The 15,574-nt window shown below is 36.2% G+C and overlaps 1 protein-coding gene across 1 annotated transcript in view; it reads left to right on the top strand.

Moving 5' to 3' along the window:
- Positions 1 to 14,917, top strand: part of SNRNP48 (small nuclear ribonucleoprotein U11/U12 subunit 48) — a 34,792-nt gene extending 19,875 nt beyond the window's left edge. The window contains exons 7-9 of the mRNA XM_037165518.2: positions 6,775 to 6,863; positions 7,175 to 7,336; positions 9,883 to 14,917. Coding sequence (XP_037021413.2) covers positions 6,775 to 6,863; positions 7,175 to 7,336; positions 9,883 to 9,931 — 300 coding nt within the window. The 3' untranslated portion in view covers positions 9,932 to 14,917. The remainder of the gene's footprint in view (positions 1 to 6,774; positions 6,864 to 7,174; positions 7,337 to 9,882) is intronic.
- Positions 14,918 to 15,574: the final 657 nt, after the last annotated feature.

Genomic DNA, 15,574 nt, shown 5'->3' on the forward strand with positions numbered 1-15,574 from the left:
TTTCTTGCAGCTGGGTGAAGAGCAGAGCCTTAGGTTGTTCACCGGGGCAGGGCCACTTAGGTCACTAGATTATGACGCTGTATGTGGAGGTGGGGTTGCAGCAGGGAAATGGCGGTGCCCTCCGCTGCCCCTAGCCGCTGGCGCTGCTGGGTCTTGTCCAATCGCCCACTCCGTCGCTTGTCTGTCCGCACACGAATGTGCGACCACAGTCAACCCGCAGCCCTGCTCCCTCGCTGTTTCCCCTTGGTCGCTTGCTGAGTTGCCCACCAGGTCCAACCCTGCGCCTGGATTCCACGTGCCTGAGTCCGTCTGACCGAGTTTTCCTGTGCAATCCCGCTCTGCCAGCTGCTGGTTTCGCCCCTCATACCAGTCAGGCTGAAGAATTTGTTGTTATCAGACTTCCGAAAAGTTCAATTTTCTGTGTTCTGGCTGAGTTTTCTGTTGCTATTATTTAGTTGTCTCTAAACTTGGTTGTGTGAGGAAGCATGGCATCTCCAGCTATGCCTCCATCTTGGCAGAAGTCCTATTCAGAGTTTCTTTTTCTTTATGATTCAGTCTTGGAAGATTGTGTGTTTCTAGGAATTTATCCATTTCTTCTAGGTTGCCAATTTGTTGCTATATAATAGTTAATAGTAGTCTGTTATCCTTTGTATTTCTGTTGTTATCAGTTGTAACAACTTCCACATATCGGATATATTTGAACCTTTCTTTTTTTCTTGGTCAGTCTAGCTAAGGTTTTGTTCATTTTGTCTAGTTTTTTCAGATAACCAATGTTAGTTTCTTAGATTTTTTTCTGTTTTATTTATTTATTTTTTTAGTCTCTATTTTATTTATTTTCTCTCTGATCTTTATTATTTCCTTCTACTAACTTTGGGCTTCTTTTTTCTTTTAGTTTCTTTAGGTGTAAAGTTACTTTATTTGACATTTTCCTTGTTTTTTGAGTTAGGGCTATATTATGAACTTCTATCTTAGAACTTTTTTGCTCTGTCCCTTAGATTTTGATATGTCATATTTCTGTTTTCATTTGTCTATAAGTATTTTTTTGATTTCATCTTTGATTCTTTTGGATGCTACATTGGTTGTTTCTTAGCATACTATTTAATATCCAGGGTTTTGTGGTTTTTCTCAGTTGTCTTCTTGTAATTCATTTATAAGTTTTATGCCATTGTGATTAGAAATGATGCTTAATATGATATCAGTCTTGAATTTATTGAAGCTTTTTGTGGCCTAATATAATTTACATTGGAAAATATGTGCACTTGAGAAGAATGTGTATTCTGTTGGTTTTGGATAGAATATTGTAAATATATGTGTTATGTCTATCTGGTCTAATGTATCATTTATGGCCAATGTTTCCTTATTGGCTTTTTTGTCTAGATAGATGATGTATCCATTGCTTTAAGTGGGGTATTAAAGTCCTGTACTATTATTCTATTGCTTTCACTTTCTCCCTTTAGGTCCATTGACGTTCACTTTTATATTTCAGTGCTCCTATATCGGATGTGTATATATTTATCAGTGTTATATCCTCCTGCTGAATTAACTTCTTTATCATTAAGTAGTGTTCTGCTTATTACAGTCTTTGTTTTAAAGTCTATTGTATAGCAAGACCAGCTTTATATTTGTTTCTGTTTGCATGAAATATTTTGTTCCATCCTTTCACATTCAGTCCATGTCCTCACTTCTGAAGTGAATCTCTTTCACACTCTTGTTTCTTTTTTTAAGATTTTATTTATTTATTTTGAGAGAGGGGAGGGAAGGAGAAAGAGAGAGATAGAAACATCAGTGTGTGCTTGCCTCACACACCCCCACTACTGGGGGCCTGGCCTGCAACCCAGGCCTGTGTCCTGACTGGGAATCGAACTGGTGACCCTTTGGGTCGCAGGCTGGCAGTCAATCCACTGAGCCACACCAGACAGGGCCACTCTTGTGTCTTTTGATTGCTGAATTTAGTTTATTTACATTTAAGGTAATTATTGATAAGTGTGTATTTATTACTACTTTGTTAATTGTTTTCTGGCCAATTTTATATTTCTTCTCTATTCCTTTCTGGCTTTCTTTAGTGTTTTGTTTAGAGTCCTTTCTTGTTTTCTTTTGTGTGTTTACTGTTATGTTTTTTCTTTGTGGTTACCAGGAGGATCACTTTGAATATCCTATGTATACAGGAGTCTCTTTTAAGTTGATAGCAACTTAAAATAAATTTGAAGACATTCCAAAGCTTTCTTGCTCATGTTTTATATTTTTAATGGCACATTTTATATCTTTTCGTGTTTTCCTTAATTATTTTTAGTTAATTTTACTTCGTCTTTTGACCTTGATATTCACTTTATACATGATTGATCTGCTACTTTTACTGTATAGTTTACCTTTCAAGTGATTTTTTTACTTATGTATGTTTTTTTAACTATTAGTACCTTTTTCACTTAGAAAAGTTCCTTTAACATTTCTTATAAGGCTGACTTAATGGTGATGAACTGTTTAAGCTTTTGCTTATCTGGAAAACTCTTAATCTCTTCTTCAAATGTTAATTTTTACCTTGCTGCATAGAAAATTCTTGGTTGGAAGTTTTTTTCTTTAAGCACTTTGATTATGTCATGCCATATCCTTTGGCCTCTAACTTGCTGGTGAAAAAATCTGTGATAGCCTTATGGGGTTTGCCTTATTTGTAATAAGTTGTTTTTCTCTTGTTGTTCTTAAGATTCTCTTCATCCTTTACTGTTTGAATTATAATGTGTTTTGATGTGGTTCTCTTTGGGTTCATCTTATTTCGAACACTCTTGGCTTCCTGGATCTGGGGTCTGTTTCATTTCCTAGATCAGGAAATATTTTTCTATTAAAAACCTTTTATTATCATTATAGTTTTTATTTCTCACCTGAGGATATGTATATTGATTTTTGAGAGATGAAGGGGATGACAGAAAGAGAGGGAGAGAAAGAGAAACATCTATGTGAGAGAGAAACATTGATTGGTTGCCTCCTGTATGTGCCCCAACTGGAGACTGAACCTAAAACATGGGTATGTTCCCTGGCTGGGGAATCAAACCTGCAGTCTTTTGGTGCATGGAATAATGCTGTAGCCAACTGAGCCACTCATCCTGGGCCCTTCGAATAGCTTTTATGGTCCTTTCTTTCTTCTGCTTTTGGGACCCCTATAATGTGAATGTTATTCTACTTAATTTTGTCCCAGAGATTGCTTAAGATATCTTCACTTTTTTAAATTCTTTTTTCATTTTGCTGCTCTGAGTAACTTTTATTCCTTTCTCTTTCTACTCACTGAGTTTTATTTCTATTTCATCCAATTTGATGTTGAGCCCCTCTAGTGTATTTTCCAGTTCAGCTCTAACTTTGTTTGGTACTCCTATATTTTCTATCTCTTAAAGTTTTCACTATGTTTATCCACAGTTCAGTGAGCAATTTTATGACTATTACTTTGAACTCTATCAGGTAGGCTGCTTAGCACTGTTTAATTAAAATTTTCTGGATTGTTTTGTTCTTTGGTTGGAAACATACTTGTTTCCTCATTTTTCCTGACTCCCTGTATGTATCTACATATTAGACAAACCTATCTCAGTCCTGAAGGGGAGTGGCCTTGTATTAGAGATGATCTCCTCTCCTCAAGCCAGACAATCTCCTCTTCCAGGCACTCAGGGTGCATCCTTTGTGTGGGTGTGCTTAGCCTTGGCCTGTGGCAGAGCCAGCTGCAGTGTGAGATGGGCAGGTTGCAGGATACTTTTCTGGCCAGGCTGTGGTACAGCTGCTGCGTGAGTAGGCTGTGGTGTGCTTGCCTGACTGGTAATAGTGTGGCTACTGCTTGGGGTGAGCAAGGCATGGGTGCTTACCTGGCCTGGTAGTAGCATGGGACAGGAGGATCACTCTACCCATGCTGGCAGGCCAGAAAAATGGCACCAAAAAAATGGCACATACCAGCTCTGTCAACAATAATGGGATGAGATTGCAAAAATGGTGCTAGCCAGTGCTTTTACCCCTGGAGAAAGTCTTTACAGGTGCTTGCCTCTCTAGCACCCAATTTAAGTTTTGTAAGTGAGTTTCCCTCATGTTCTAAGCTTTTTAATCTTGTTGCTTTTGTGCTGGATCTCAGGATGAGTGGGTCTGCACAGGATCCCTTTAACAGTAGGTTCTCCATTCCTTACTGTTCTGTGTTTCTCCTGGACTTAATCGCCATTGATTTTCAAAACTAGACGTTTTGGGGGCTTGTTTTTCTGGTGCCAGATCCCAGGGTTGGGCTGCCTCATGTGGTCTATAATCCTTTTACTCTTCAAGGCAGAGTTCCATATTTGTTGGGATTCCCTCTGTTTGTAGGTAGGTCACCATGCCTTGGTGAGACCATGTCTCTGCCTTTCTCCAACCCATCCTGATGCATCTTTTTTATCTTTTGATGTGGAGTTGCTGTTTCTCTAGCTCTCAGGCCCTTTTCAGGGGAAAATTATTCTACAGGTAGCCATAAATTTGTTGTATCTGTGGGAGGAGGTGAGTTCAGGATCTTCCTATGACTGTGTCCTGAATGAGAATCTTCACTGTTTTAAATTTTGATATCCACTGTTTCCATGAGTTGTAATTGGCTGTAAGCCATCCACTAGCGTATTGTACTTATGATCTATACCACACAGTTTAGCACTTAATTTTATGCTGCTCTTTTTGCAATTAAGAGAGTTATTCATTTTAGACTTACCTCTCTCAGTGGATGTATGGAACCATGTTATACTACGAGACTGATTCTTACAGTCCCTTAAATACCTGGTTGTACATAATTTGTTTCTTTTCTAATCTCACACTTTGTGATCAAGCTTGTGTTGCTGCTAGTGTTCTTTATAATTTTATGGCTTAACTTTTTATTATGGAACTAGTCAAGTATATACTAAAGTGGGTGAAATAGTCTAATGAACCCTTAGGTACCATCACCTAGTTTCAACAGTTGTGTACCTAGGATCACCTTTTTTCATTTATAGTCCCGTTTACTACTTTTCTCCCCTCCCCTGTTGCTTGGTAATTTTGGAAACAGATCCCAAATATCTTTTGTCCGTAAGTGCTTTAGTGTTTACGATTTTTTATTGATTTATCTCTGATTGGGCTTTTTAACACTTTATCCATTCCTAGTTTCATTTATATGATATAATTTTTGTTTGCTCTAAAATAGAACCTGAACTTTGACAAATGCCAGTAAAAATTTGTTACATAATATAGTTACTATGCATACCATACTACTCTGGGGTATGTAAAAATAAATGCACACAGACTCCACTCTTGAGGAGCTTATTACAGTTGAACAGGTAATACAGATTGTGATTAAGTGCTAAAATGAGGTGAGATCAGAGTGTGTGGAAGGAAGAATCCATTTTTTTAAGGGAATATTGGTATAGGCTTCAAAGAGAAGATAGTATTTGAGAGAAGGGAAGAAGGAGCAGAAGGGGCAAAGGAATGCCTGTTTGTTGGCTCTTTCTATGTGGTGGCTCTGGAAACCATGCCCCGTAACATTGGGGCATAGAACTGCTAGTCAGGGAGTCATGTAGGGAAGTGCTACAGCTGGAACTGGAATTCAGGTATGGGAGACTCACTCCTGTCTTTCCCTGAATTAGACCTTGACCTATCTTAGATTTTCCACAAGAGGATGGTGGATAAGGGTTTTTGTGGAAAGACTAGAGTTCCTAAAAATAAATAAAAGTATAGAAGTTTTCCAGAGATCCATTAGTCATCCAGGGTAGCTAGAATTTAGGGATTTTGAAGAAGTATCCAGAAGGAGATAAAGCTGGCTTCTACTATGTGGTATAGTGAAATCATGGAAGGCTTCAAAGGCTCTGTTAAGGAGTTTGGACATTATGGAGTTATATTTTATTTCAGGAGCTGTTGAAAATTTCTTAGGGGTAGGGAGTAATGCAGTCAGATGTGAAGTATAGTGTGTGCCTCTGAGATTGCCCCTTGGTTCCCATACCTTTCTTCTTAAAACTTTCCCAGTTAGACATGAGGAAAACAACTATAACTTTCTATGTAAGTTTTATCTAAATAATGACCAGTCCCGTGCTTAAGGATGCCATAGGATAAATAGGGAAAAGAAAAGTTTTAAATGATTCGTAGGTGATTCATTTATAGACTCGTTAGGAAAGTATCTGAAGTGACTATAATGTTTCATGTTTTGTCTGTCATCTTGACTTAATTATGAGGTTTTTTTTAAAAGAGTTTTATTTGTAGAAATAATGTAGAAATAAATTGCAAAACTAAAAATAGTATGAAGAACTCCTTTGTCCTTTATACAGATCACCTATTGTTAACATCTTGCTCCATTTGCTTATCATTTGTACTCTCTCACTACCTTTTTTGCTTTCTCTCTCTTGATCTGCACATTAATGTTTTTCTTAACTGTTTAAAGGTTTTGTATATCATAATCCTTTTTCCCTAAATACTTAGTATGTATTTCCTAAGAATAGGGATATTTTCTTACATAGAAAATTCCTATTTCCTAAGAAATAGGAATTTCCTATTTCCCCTATTCCTAAGAATAGGGATATTTTCTTACATATTTTCTTATAGTGTAGTTATCAACTTCAGCAAATTTAACATTGATATCATTTCACCTATGATTCACATTCCAATTTGACTGTTGCCTTTTTTATGTTTTCTGAACTGTACACATTCCATAGTCCATTGTATCATAGCTTCTAATAAACATTTGGTTGTCAGCAGTGATTTTTTTCTTGCATCATAGTCATAATTTTTTTGAATAGCTTTCTTATCTGAAATTCTGTGCTTAACTCTCCTCAGGTGATTCGGGATGTGATAAATGTGCACATGGAAGAACTGAGTAATCAGTGGCAGGAAGAGCAGGAAAGAGCAGAGGATGATGCTGAAAAGTATGTCATTGTGTTTATTGGTAAAAATACTCTTTTTAAACTGTTACCTATAATTGTTTAACTGAATTTTAGCATTTCCAAGGTCATTAGTAGCATGCTATAATTCATCAGACTGCTTATTGTTTCTTGTCATTGCTCAGGATTATTATACCATGTTATAAAAACTTTGTTTCTTTGATTGCCCTTTTATACGAAATGTTAGATTATACATAGTTATCATTGGTGGGAAAGAGAATATTGGACTCTAGGCTGGTCCATACCGAAGACCAGTGGTTAATACTAACTGATTAATATTCCTTTCTGTGCTTCAGGAATGAAAGGCGATCAATTTCAGTGGATTCACGGCAGTCTGCTGGAAGCTATTTGGATGCTGAGTGTTCACGACATAGAAGGGATTGGAGTAGGAGCCCCCATAAACGAAAAAGAAATAAAGATAAAGATAAAAACTGGGATTCAAGAAGAAGAAAAGAGAGGTAATCTATCACTGTATCATCTAACATTGACTTGTTTACCTTTGAAGAAGGGACAGTTTCTTCTGTTATATACCATGTTGAAATAAATATAAGGGGAAATTATGGTAAGGGAAGTAAATGGTTCAGTTACATAAACACAGCTGTGGTGACATAGTTGTCTATATGCCCGATTGGATTTACAGGTTTCCCTGTTTTCTTACTTATTTTCTAACTAGGGCATATGAAAGTAATGTCTAGGTAGAAAGTTACCTGTGTTAAAAATGTGTTTGCTTTTTTTCCTGCTCTTCCTTCCTCCCTCCCTCCCTCCCTCCCTCTTTCTTGCTGATTCCTCAGGTAAAGGGTATATAGTATCAGGGAGAAGATCCAAACTTTAATCAGTCAATTTTGCCCTTATTTGTATTCTTGATAAAATTTTGATAGCTGAGAGATATGAACTAATAGTAAAATAATAAATTTAAAGTAATTGAGGTCTACTCCTATATTTTAGCTCCTTACTGGACATCTGCTGAGATCTCAAGCTCAGTGGAGCTATAACTGTACTGAAGTTTTTCTTTGTGTGCTCCTTCTTCCCCAGTATTTTTTATCCTGTTTAATGGATGATCATCATGTGTTCATTTAAACCAGAAATCAAGGAGTCATGTCAGATACTCCTTTTTTAATTACTAACCATCTAGTCTTGATTGCTGTCAGTTCTACATGAGGGTACCTCATATACACCTTCTTTTCTGTCATTATTGCTGTCCATCTGGAAAATGATGATAGTTTTCCCAATTGTTCTACCCGTCTCAAAGCTTGTCCCTTATGGATTTATTCCTACCCTACTGCTTGAGTGAATTTTCACGTCTTAAAACTCTTCAGTGGTAAAATTCACTCTCCTTAGCATGGCTGTCAAGACCTCCAGGATCACCTGGCTGGTGTAGCTCAGTGGATTTAGCATGGGCCTGCGAACCAAAGGATTGTAGTTCAATTCCCAGTCAGGGCACATGCCTGGGTTGTAGCCCAGTTCCCAGTGGGGGACACACGAGAGGCAACCATACATTGATATTTCTCTCCCTCTCTTCATCCCTTCTCCTCTAAAGATAAATTTTTAAAAATTTTTTTAATTAAAAAAAAAAGACCTCCAGGATCAGGGCATCTGCCTGCCTGTCCTTCTGTTTTGCCACTACCCATGAAACACATAGCGTATGCTTTCACCAGCCTGAGTCACCTGCATTTCCTCATCCACACTGTGCTGTGTCTGTGCCTTCCCATGATGGAACATGTCATGTTCTGCTGCCTAATTTTTTTTTTTAAACCTGCTTGGTAAACGTATCTTTTGAGACCTAACTTAGTCATTCCCATGAAGCCTTTTTTTTAGTACGCTCAAATAGAGCTGATCTTTTCCCTTTTCTTACCTAACTGGCGAATACTTTTCACTGAACTTAATTACTACTCTCCCTACTAGGCTTTGGGTTCTTTGGGGGCAGGCCCACGTCTTATTTAGTATTATGTGCACAGTGCTTTTCTAATAATGGACTCTCAAATGATATCCTCTCTCTCCTAGGCCATTGGTGATCAGGAATAAGTAAGGCTTATTGGTTTAATAATTTTGTTCATCTTATTATATTTAGTTCATAGGTTAAAGGTAGCTATGATTCAGTCCTCTTGTAAGAATGAAATATTTGCTTAGTAATCCCTTTTGAGTTACATAATGAATGCTATAATACTTTTTTGCAAATTAACTGTTGATTAACTATCAGAAATCATATTCTTTAACTCCTTCTGCTATTAAATAAATTTTGACATGTCTTATCAATTTCTGTGACTTAAATAGATTAGGCAGCCTCAAAATCTGAACACAAATAATTTTCTTTTAGAGAGGATAAACTGAGTATTAGCAGGAAATATTTCTCAATGAGCTAATCTTTGATATTCCCCCTGAGGTAGAATGAATTGTGGGGAGTTGAGATAGCCAGGATAAGGACATCAGACAGTTTCTGAATTTCTTCTGTGACTTTAGTATTCTGTTTGAAACGAATTCTCTGGTCATCAACCAGTTGCATACCAACTTCGGATGGTAGACCATCCGAAGGTAATTTTAGACCTGACTGGTGTAGCTCAGTGGGTTGGGCATTGTTCGGCCAACCACAGGTCACAGTTTGATTTCCTGTTAGGGCACCTCCCTTGCAGACGTGCGGGAAGCAGCCCATCAGTGTTTCTCTTGCAGAGCACTGATGTTTCTCTCCCTCTCTTTTTCCCTTCCTTCCCTTCCCTCTAAAAATAAATGAATAAAATCTTTTTTAAAAAGGTTAATTTTAAAGTGGAATGCCAAAGTGCACTTTTTAAAAAATCCATTTTGTTTATATCCATCTCAGTCTTGTCCCTTAGATTTAATGATGCATTTTCCATGTTTACTCTTAAAAACTCATGGTTTAGTTCTAAATGCATGTTTTAGTTCATTCTGGTTTATATCTGATGTGGGTATACTACTGATGAATTATTATTTTAAAGCTCTTCTATTAAAATATCCGTCATTTATGGTAATTTTTTCATCCTTTTCATTTCAGGGATGGGGAAAAACATCATAGTCATAAAAGAAGAAAGCAAAAAGTATAAATGAAGTATTTGTGCAAGTATTAATTATGCCGATACCATGATAACCAATATGCTGATAATTTCGTTATAATTGCTTTGAGTAGGAGAATGTCTTTATATGAATTGTTTAGTGCTCAGATCATTATTTTTCAGTATGTGCTTATATCTCAAAACATGAGTACACTATTATGCCCTATAACTTTGTTTTCCTTATATTTTAATAGATGATTGCTTCCTATTACTCATTTTATTTTTTTCTTTCTTGATAATTTATTTAGCAAAACATTCTTTAATTAAAGTCAGTACTTGAATTATATAAATAATACATGACTACATTCTCACTGCAAAAAACTAAACCTTACAGCCCTGACTGGTGCGGCTCAGTTGGCTGAGTGTTGTCCTAAAAAGCAAAAGGTCGCCAGTTTGATTCCCAGTCAGGGCACATGCCTGGGTTGTGGGCCAGTCCCTTGTTGAGTGTGTATGAGAGGCAAACACCAGCCGATGTTTCTCTCCCTCTCTTTCTCCCTCCCTTACCCTCTTTCTAAAAATGAATAAATAAAACCTTTAAAAAAAGTAAACCTTACAGAGAAGGCTAAAGTCCCCTTTAGAACACCTGCTGCAATCTCTGGGGACCCCCCAGTAGTAACTACTGTTCACCACTACACTGGTGACTTGCAATAGGAAAACCAACCTATATATTGGTTAGGAGAGGGAAAGACCTGGATAAATGAAATATACTATAGTCATATAACAGATTACTATATTGGATATAAAAGAAATAAACTTTATCTACATTAACATGGATAGATTTCAGAAACATAATGTTAAGTGAAAATAGCAAGTTGCAGAAAGATATGTACATGTTATATCTTTGTACAAAACAGTACTATATGTTTTCAGTGGCTGTATATGTATGTAAATATATTTGAAAGATTCAAAAGAACCCATACCAAATGCACAACAGTGATTTTGGGGGGGGACAGTATAAGTGGGATAGATTAGGGGTGGCAGTGAGGAATGGGAGGGTGGTCCAAGGAAACTGTAGTTTTGTCCATAATACATTAATTTTTAAAAAATAAGGTATTCATGTTTTACTGTTAAATTATTTTCTTTCGTAAAATGCCTTCTTAAAAATACTGTCATTTTGTTTTTTTGTAAATTAAATGTATTGAGGTACTGTTTACATAAACCAAAATGCATCTATTTTAACTGCACATTTCATTGACTTTTGACCAGCCTGTACTGCCTATGTAACTCTCACCTCAGTGAAGATAGTGAACATTTGCATCATCCCAAAAAGTTCCCTGAAAACTTTGTCCACAATCTATTTCTCTATTCCCAGCTGCAGGCAAGCCCAGAGCTGCTTTGTGTTACTGTTGATGAGATACATCTTTTCTAGAATTCATATAAATGGAATAGTAACAATATATATACTCTGTCTTCCTCTACTCCACGTATGTTGGAGATTGGTGCGTGTTGTTGTGTCAGTAGTCTGTTCCTTTTTGTTGCTTGTAGTGTGTTTCGTCACGTGGTAGATCATTCAGTGAAACTTTGGCATTAAATGTTAAGCATCTCAAATCTGAATAGCAATATCTTGAATATTGGAAACCTATCTTAAAGATCCCAAACTAGGTTTCATGTAGAAATGAAACCTTAATTTTTTCAACATGTAACTGACGAAGACAGAAAGGTTGACTTGATTTAGTTAGATCAGATTATTAGGCTTCAGATATAGAAAACAGCTGTCAGATTTTTATAAGTTGGAAACAGATCACTTGCCAATATGAAGTCCTGCTACTGCCATTGCACTTAATTTCCAAATATCTAAAATTCAGATTTAAAATTCTTAAAAACAAGAACTTTGGAGTTACCACAATGTTGAAGTATATGAAGTTGCAGCTTTTGTAGGTTAAAATGACTTGAATGAGCAACAGTTTCATGTAGTATAACTTAATTTACAGTTTTGTTTTTCTTTATGATTTTAATGATTTCACTAAGTGGAAGAAATGAAAGAGTAAAATTAAAAGGCATACTTGGGTTTTTAGTAGAAGAGAAATCAGTGGAAAGAGGGAGTGGAATGGTCACATTAGGGAAAAATAGGATAGTATGGAAAAAGATGATCTAAAATGTAACCAGAGTTCTTTAAAGTCCAAAATTTTAAGTATGGGAACTACTGCAAACTAACCAATAAAATATAGAATTAGATCATAAGAGGTATTTGGTCCTTGAATGTATTAATTTTCCATGCTTAGTAATTTATGTTTTGGACTCCTTCATTAATATAACCCACATGCCTAGCATATAATATTTGTTGATTTGTTATTTTAAATTTTGACAAGAGTTTTGCAGACCCTTGTCACCTAATATCTAAGTTTTATTCATAAATTGTTGATATTAATAATTATAACTGTTACCCATTTTACCCGTCCACTAAGTCTTAACTCAGATGATATCTTCTGACCTACATTTCTGATTTTCTGACTGTATATTTTCCCTCTTGAACTCTTTTAAAAGCAGTAAGGATCGTTAGAATTTATTGAACACTTACTATGTGGCAGACTCTGTTCTGAGCTTTTTAAATCGTAAATTATACATCAAATTTAACATTTTCACCATTTTTAAGTGTATAGTTCAGTGGCATTAAGCACCTTCATACTGTGTACAACTGCTGCCACTGTCCATCTTCAGATTGCTTTTGTCTTCCCCAGCTACAACTCCGTAGCTGTTAACTCCCCGTTTACTCCTCCTAGCCCCCTGTGACCACCATGCCACTTTCCATGAATTTGACTATTCTTGGTACCGCATACAAGTGAAATTACAGAGTATTTTGTGTGTGTGTGCCTGACTTATTTTCCTTGCCATAATGTTTCCACGGTGCATTCATGTTATAGCATGTGTCCGAATTTCTTCTTTAAAGCTAAATAATATTTTCCTGTATTTATGTGTGTGTGTGTGTGTGTGTGTGTATCTCACATTTTGTGTAGCTATTCATCCAAGGATGAAACTTGTGTTGCTTCCACTCTGGTTATCGTGAATGATGCTGCCATGAACATGGCTGTAAAACATTCGTTTGGCTCCCCACTTTCAGTTCTTTTGAGTGAATACCATATTTTGTCATGTATAATGTGTACTTTTTTGCTCTAATTTTGGAGGGAAAAAAAAAGGATGTACATTAGTATTACTAATTCTGTATCTATATAAATGTTTTTAATTCTTCTATTTTTGCTTATTCATTCAAAGTGTAACTCTAGAAAGCAATAACGATATCTATGTGCAAAATAATGCTCTGGAACACAATAATCAGTTTTGTTTCTGAATATAAAAATTAAACCAAAAGATTTTTTTCCTGAAAGTTTGGGCCCAAAACGTGGGTGCGCATATACATGGCAAAACACATTACCTAGAAGTATAATTGCTGGATCATAAGATAAGTCAGTTTAATTTTTTGAGAAACCACCATACTGTTTTCCACATGTTTGTATACATTACACCTCTGTCAGCAGTGCACCGGGAATCCAGTTCTTCCACATCCTTTGCAACACTTGTTATTTTCTGGTGTTGTTATTATTTTTTTTTTTGATAATAGCCATCGTAATGGATGTGAAGTGGTATCTCATTGTGATTTTGATGAGCTCTTTATATTAAACTTACTTTATTCTCATAAAACACTATTTTGAGGTGTAAATACTATTATCACCAATTTAGAAATGAGGAAACTAAGGCTCATCAGTTAAGCCGCTTGCTCTACGTCTTGAAGAAAGTGGTGGAGCTAGAATTCCAATCCAGGCAGTCTTGCTCCAGGGTTTACTTTCAGTTTTTCCCCTTATATTATACTTATGTACTGGTGCTTAGGTATAACTTTTATCTCCAACTAGGTCTTTAACTTTTTTGAGTGTAAATACATGATGATTGTTTTTGAATTCCCAAAGTGCTTAGTATGATTCTTAAATGATGGAGATGACAAATGTTTATGGATGAGGAAATTCAGGCAAAGAGATGCTTTGTGATTTCCCCAACATACAAATAGTCAACAAAGATTGCAATTAAGAGTCTCTGCTCTCACCACTATGTACACCACTTTATTAACTGTGAACCCTTTTTAGTGTTCTGACATGGTAGTATGTGTCATTTCATAGCAGTCTCTTCATATCCATCAGAGTTCTCTGAACTCCTTTGTAAAATCCAAAAATATTGAACATCTTATCACCTCCTATTTTATTAAACTCAAATAGATCCATAAATAAACTTGCACTGTGTCTTGATACCATTTAGTTGTGCACCAAAGTTCATTGTACTGATCAACTTTATGTATCAAGATTTCACATGAAGACATGAAAATATCTCACAGAACCTAAAGACTCCTGGACAGTTAAATGCTAGATTCCTGGATGAATCTCAATCTGCATGAGGAAGTTGGAATCAGCTGAGGAACAACTCAGACCTGGTTTATCTCTTGTCCACTGCATCCCATCTCCGGCTCACCCTGAGGAACAGGGTGTGAGTGTGGTTTCGATCTACCCTCTGAAAACTGCTCATTGAAGTTCAAGAGAGGAGGCTTCTCAGATATTTAAGCTAACATTGGTACTTAAATGGACAGATTAGGGCAGCTGCTGTGCAGAGCCCAGAACACTCACTGATTACAGTCAGTAAGAAACTGAACTCGTTTGGTTTTACATTAGATCAATGATCTCCAAGTACTTGCCACTTTGGATTAAGGCTGATTGGATCATTGCAGACCTTTTTGTGAAAGTTGTTTTCAAATGGTAAATTTGAGATAAAATATTTTAAATTAGCATTGAAAACTATTTTATTTTTTAAAGCTAAATAATATCTATGTATTCTATAGTACAAAAATATTAAAACTATAAAATTGTGCATACGGTCTACTGAGGCTACTTTTTTTCTTTCTTTTTTTAATGGTTAGTGAATTTATAAAGGTCAGAGAGGTCTGGTGTAAAGATTTGTTAAATTCTAAGAGTAGAAAAATAAAGTTCATTTATAGTTGAATATGTTTATGTGGCCAGTTTCTTTTTGTGTATCCTGCTTTTGAGTCATTGTACTTAAGCCAGCAGGTGTGTTACCTGTTAAACAAAAGCTCTTTTAAATTACATTAGTTTTATTACATTAGTGATTGAACTTCGTACTCTGGTAACAGATTTGGGAGTTTGGTGTTATAGAAAGTCCTCACAGCTTCTGGATACTTTCATGGGGACCAGTAATGTTTAGTGCCCCTTTTTGGAAAATAAAAAATATATATTTTGTCAGACTTAAAAGCTACAAACTGGATTCATTTTTACTGAACAAGCTGAGTCACTTTCCCATTCAAAAGACAAGGCCACCTAAGAGAAAAGATGATGCCTCAAAAGAGAATGTAAACTCCTCATTTTATTTTCAATCCTTTGGTTAATACAAGGTAGTAGCCACTTCCAGTTTAAATAGTTGCTATGTATACCATATGGACGATATGGAGTTAGGAAAGGCTGCAGGCTCTGGGAGCCCAGCCTTATGAGGATTACACCTTGTGGCACCAAGTAAGGGTTTTGGAAATGGGTTGATTGAGTGCTATTTATTTATTTTTAAAAAATATTTAGTTTTAGAGAGAGGGGAAAGGAGGGAGGAAGAGGCAGAGTGAAACATCGATGTGTGGTTGCCTCTCATGTGCCC

Source organism: Artibeus jamaicensis, unplaced genomic scaffold (assembly GCF_021234435.1).
Source record: "Artibeus jamaicensis isolate MK-2021 breed Jamaican fruit bat unplaced genomic scaffold, CSHL_Jam_final contig_335, whole genome shotgun sequence".
Lineage (NCBI taxonomy): Eukaryota > Metazoa > Chordata > Mammalia > Chiroptera > Phyllostomidae > Artibeus > Artibeus jamaicensis.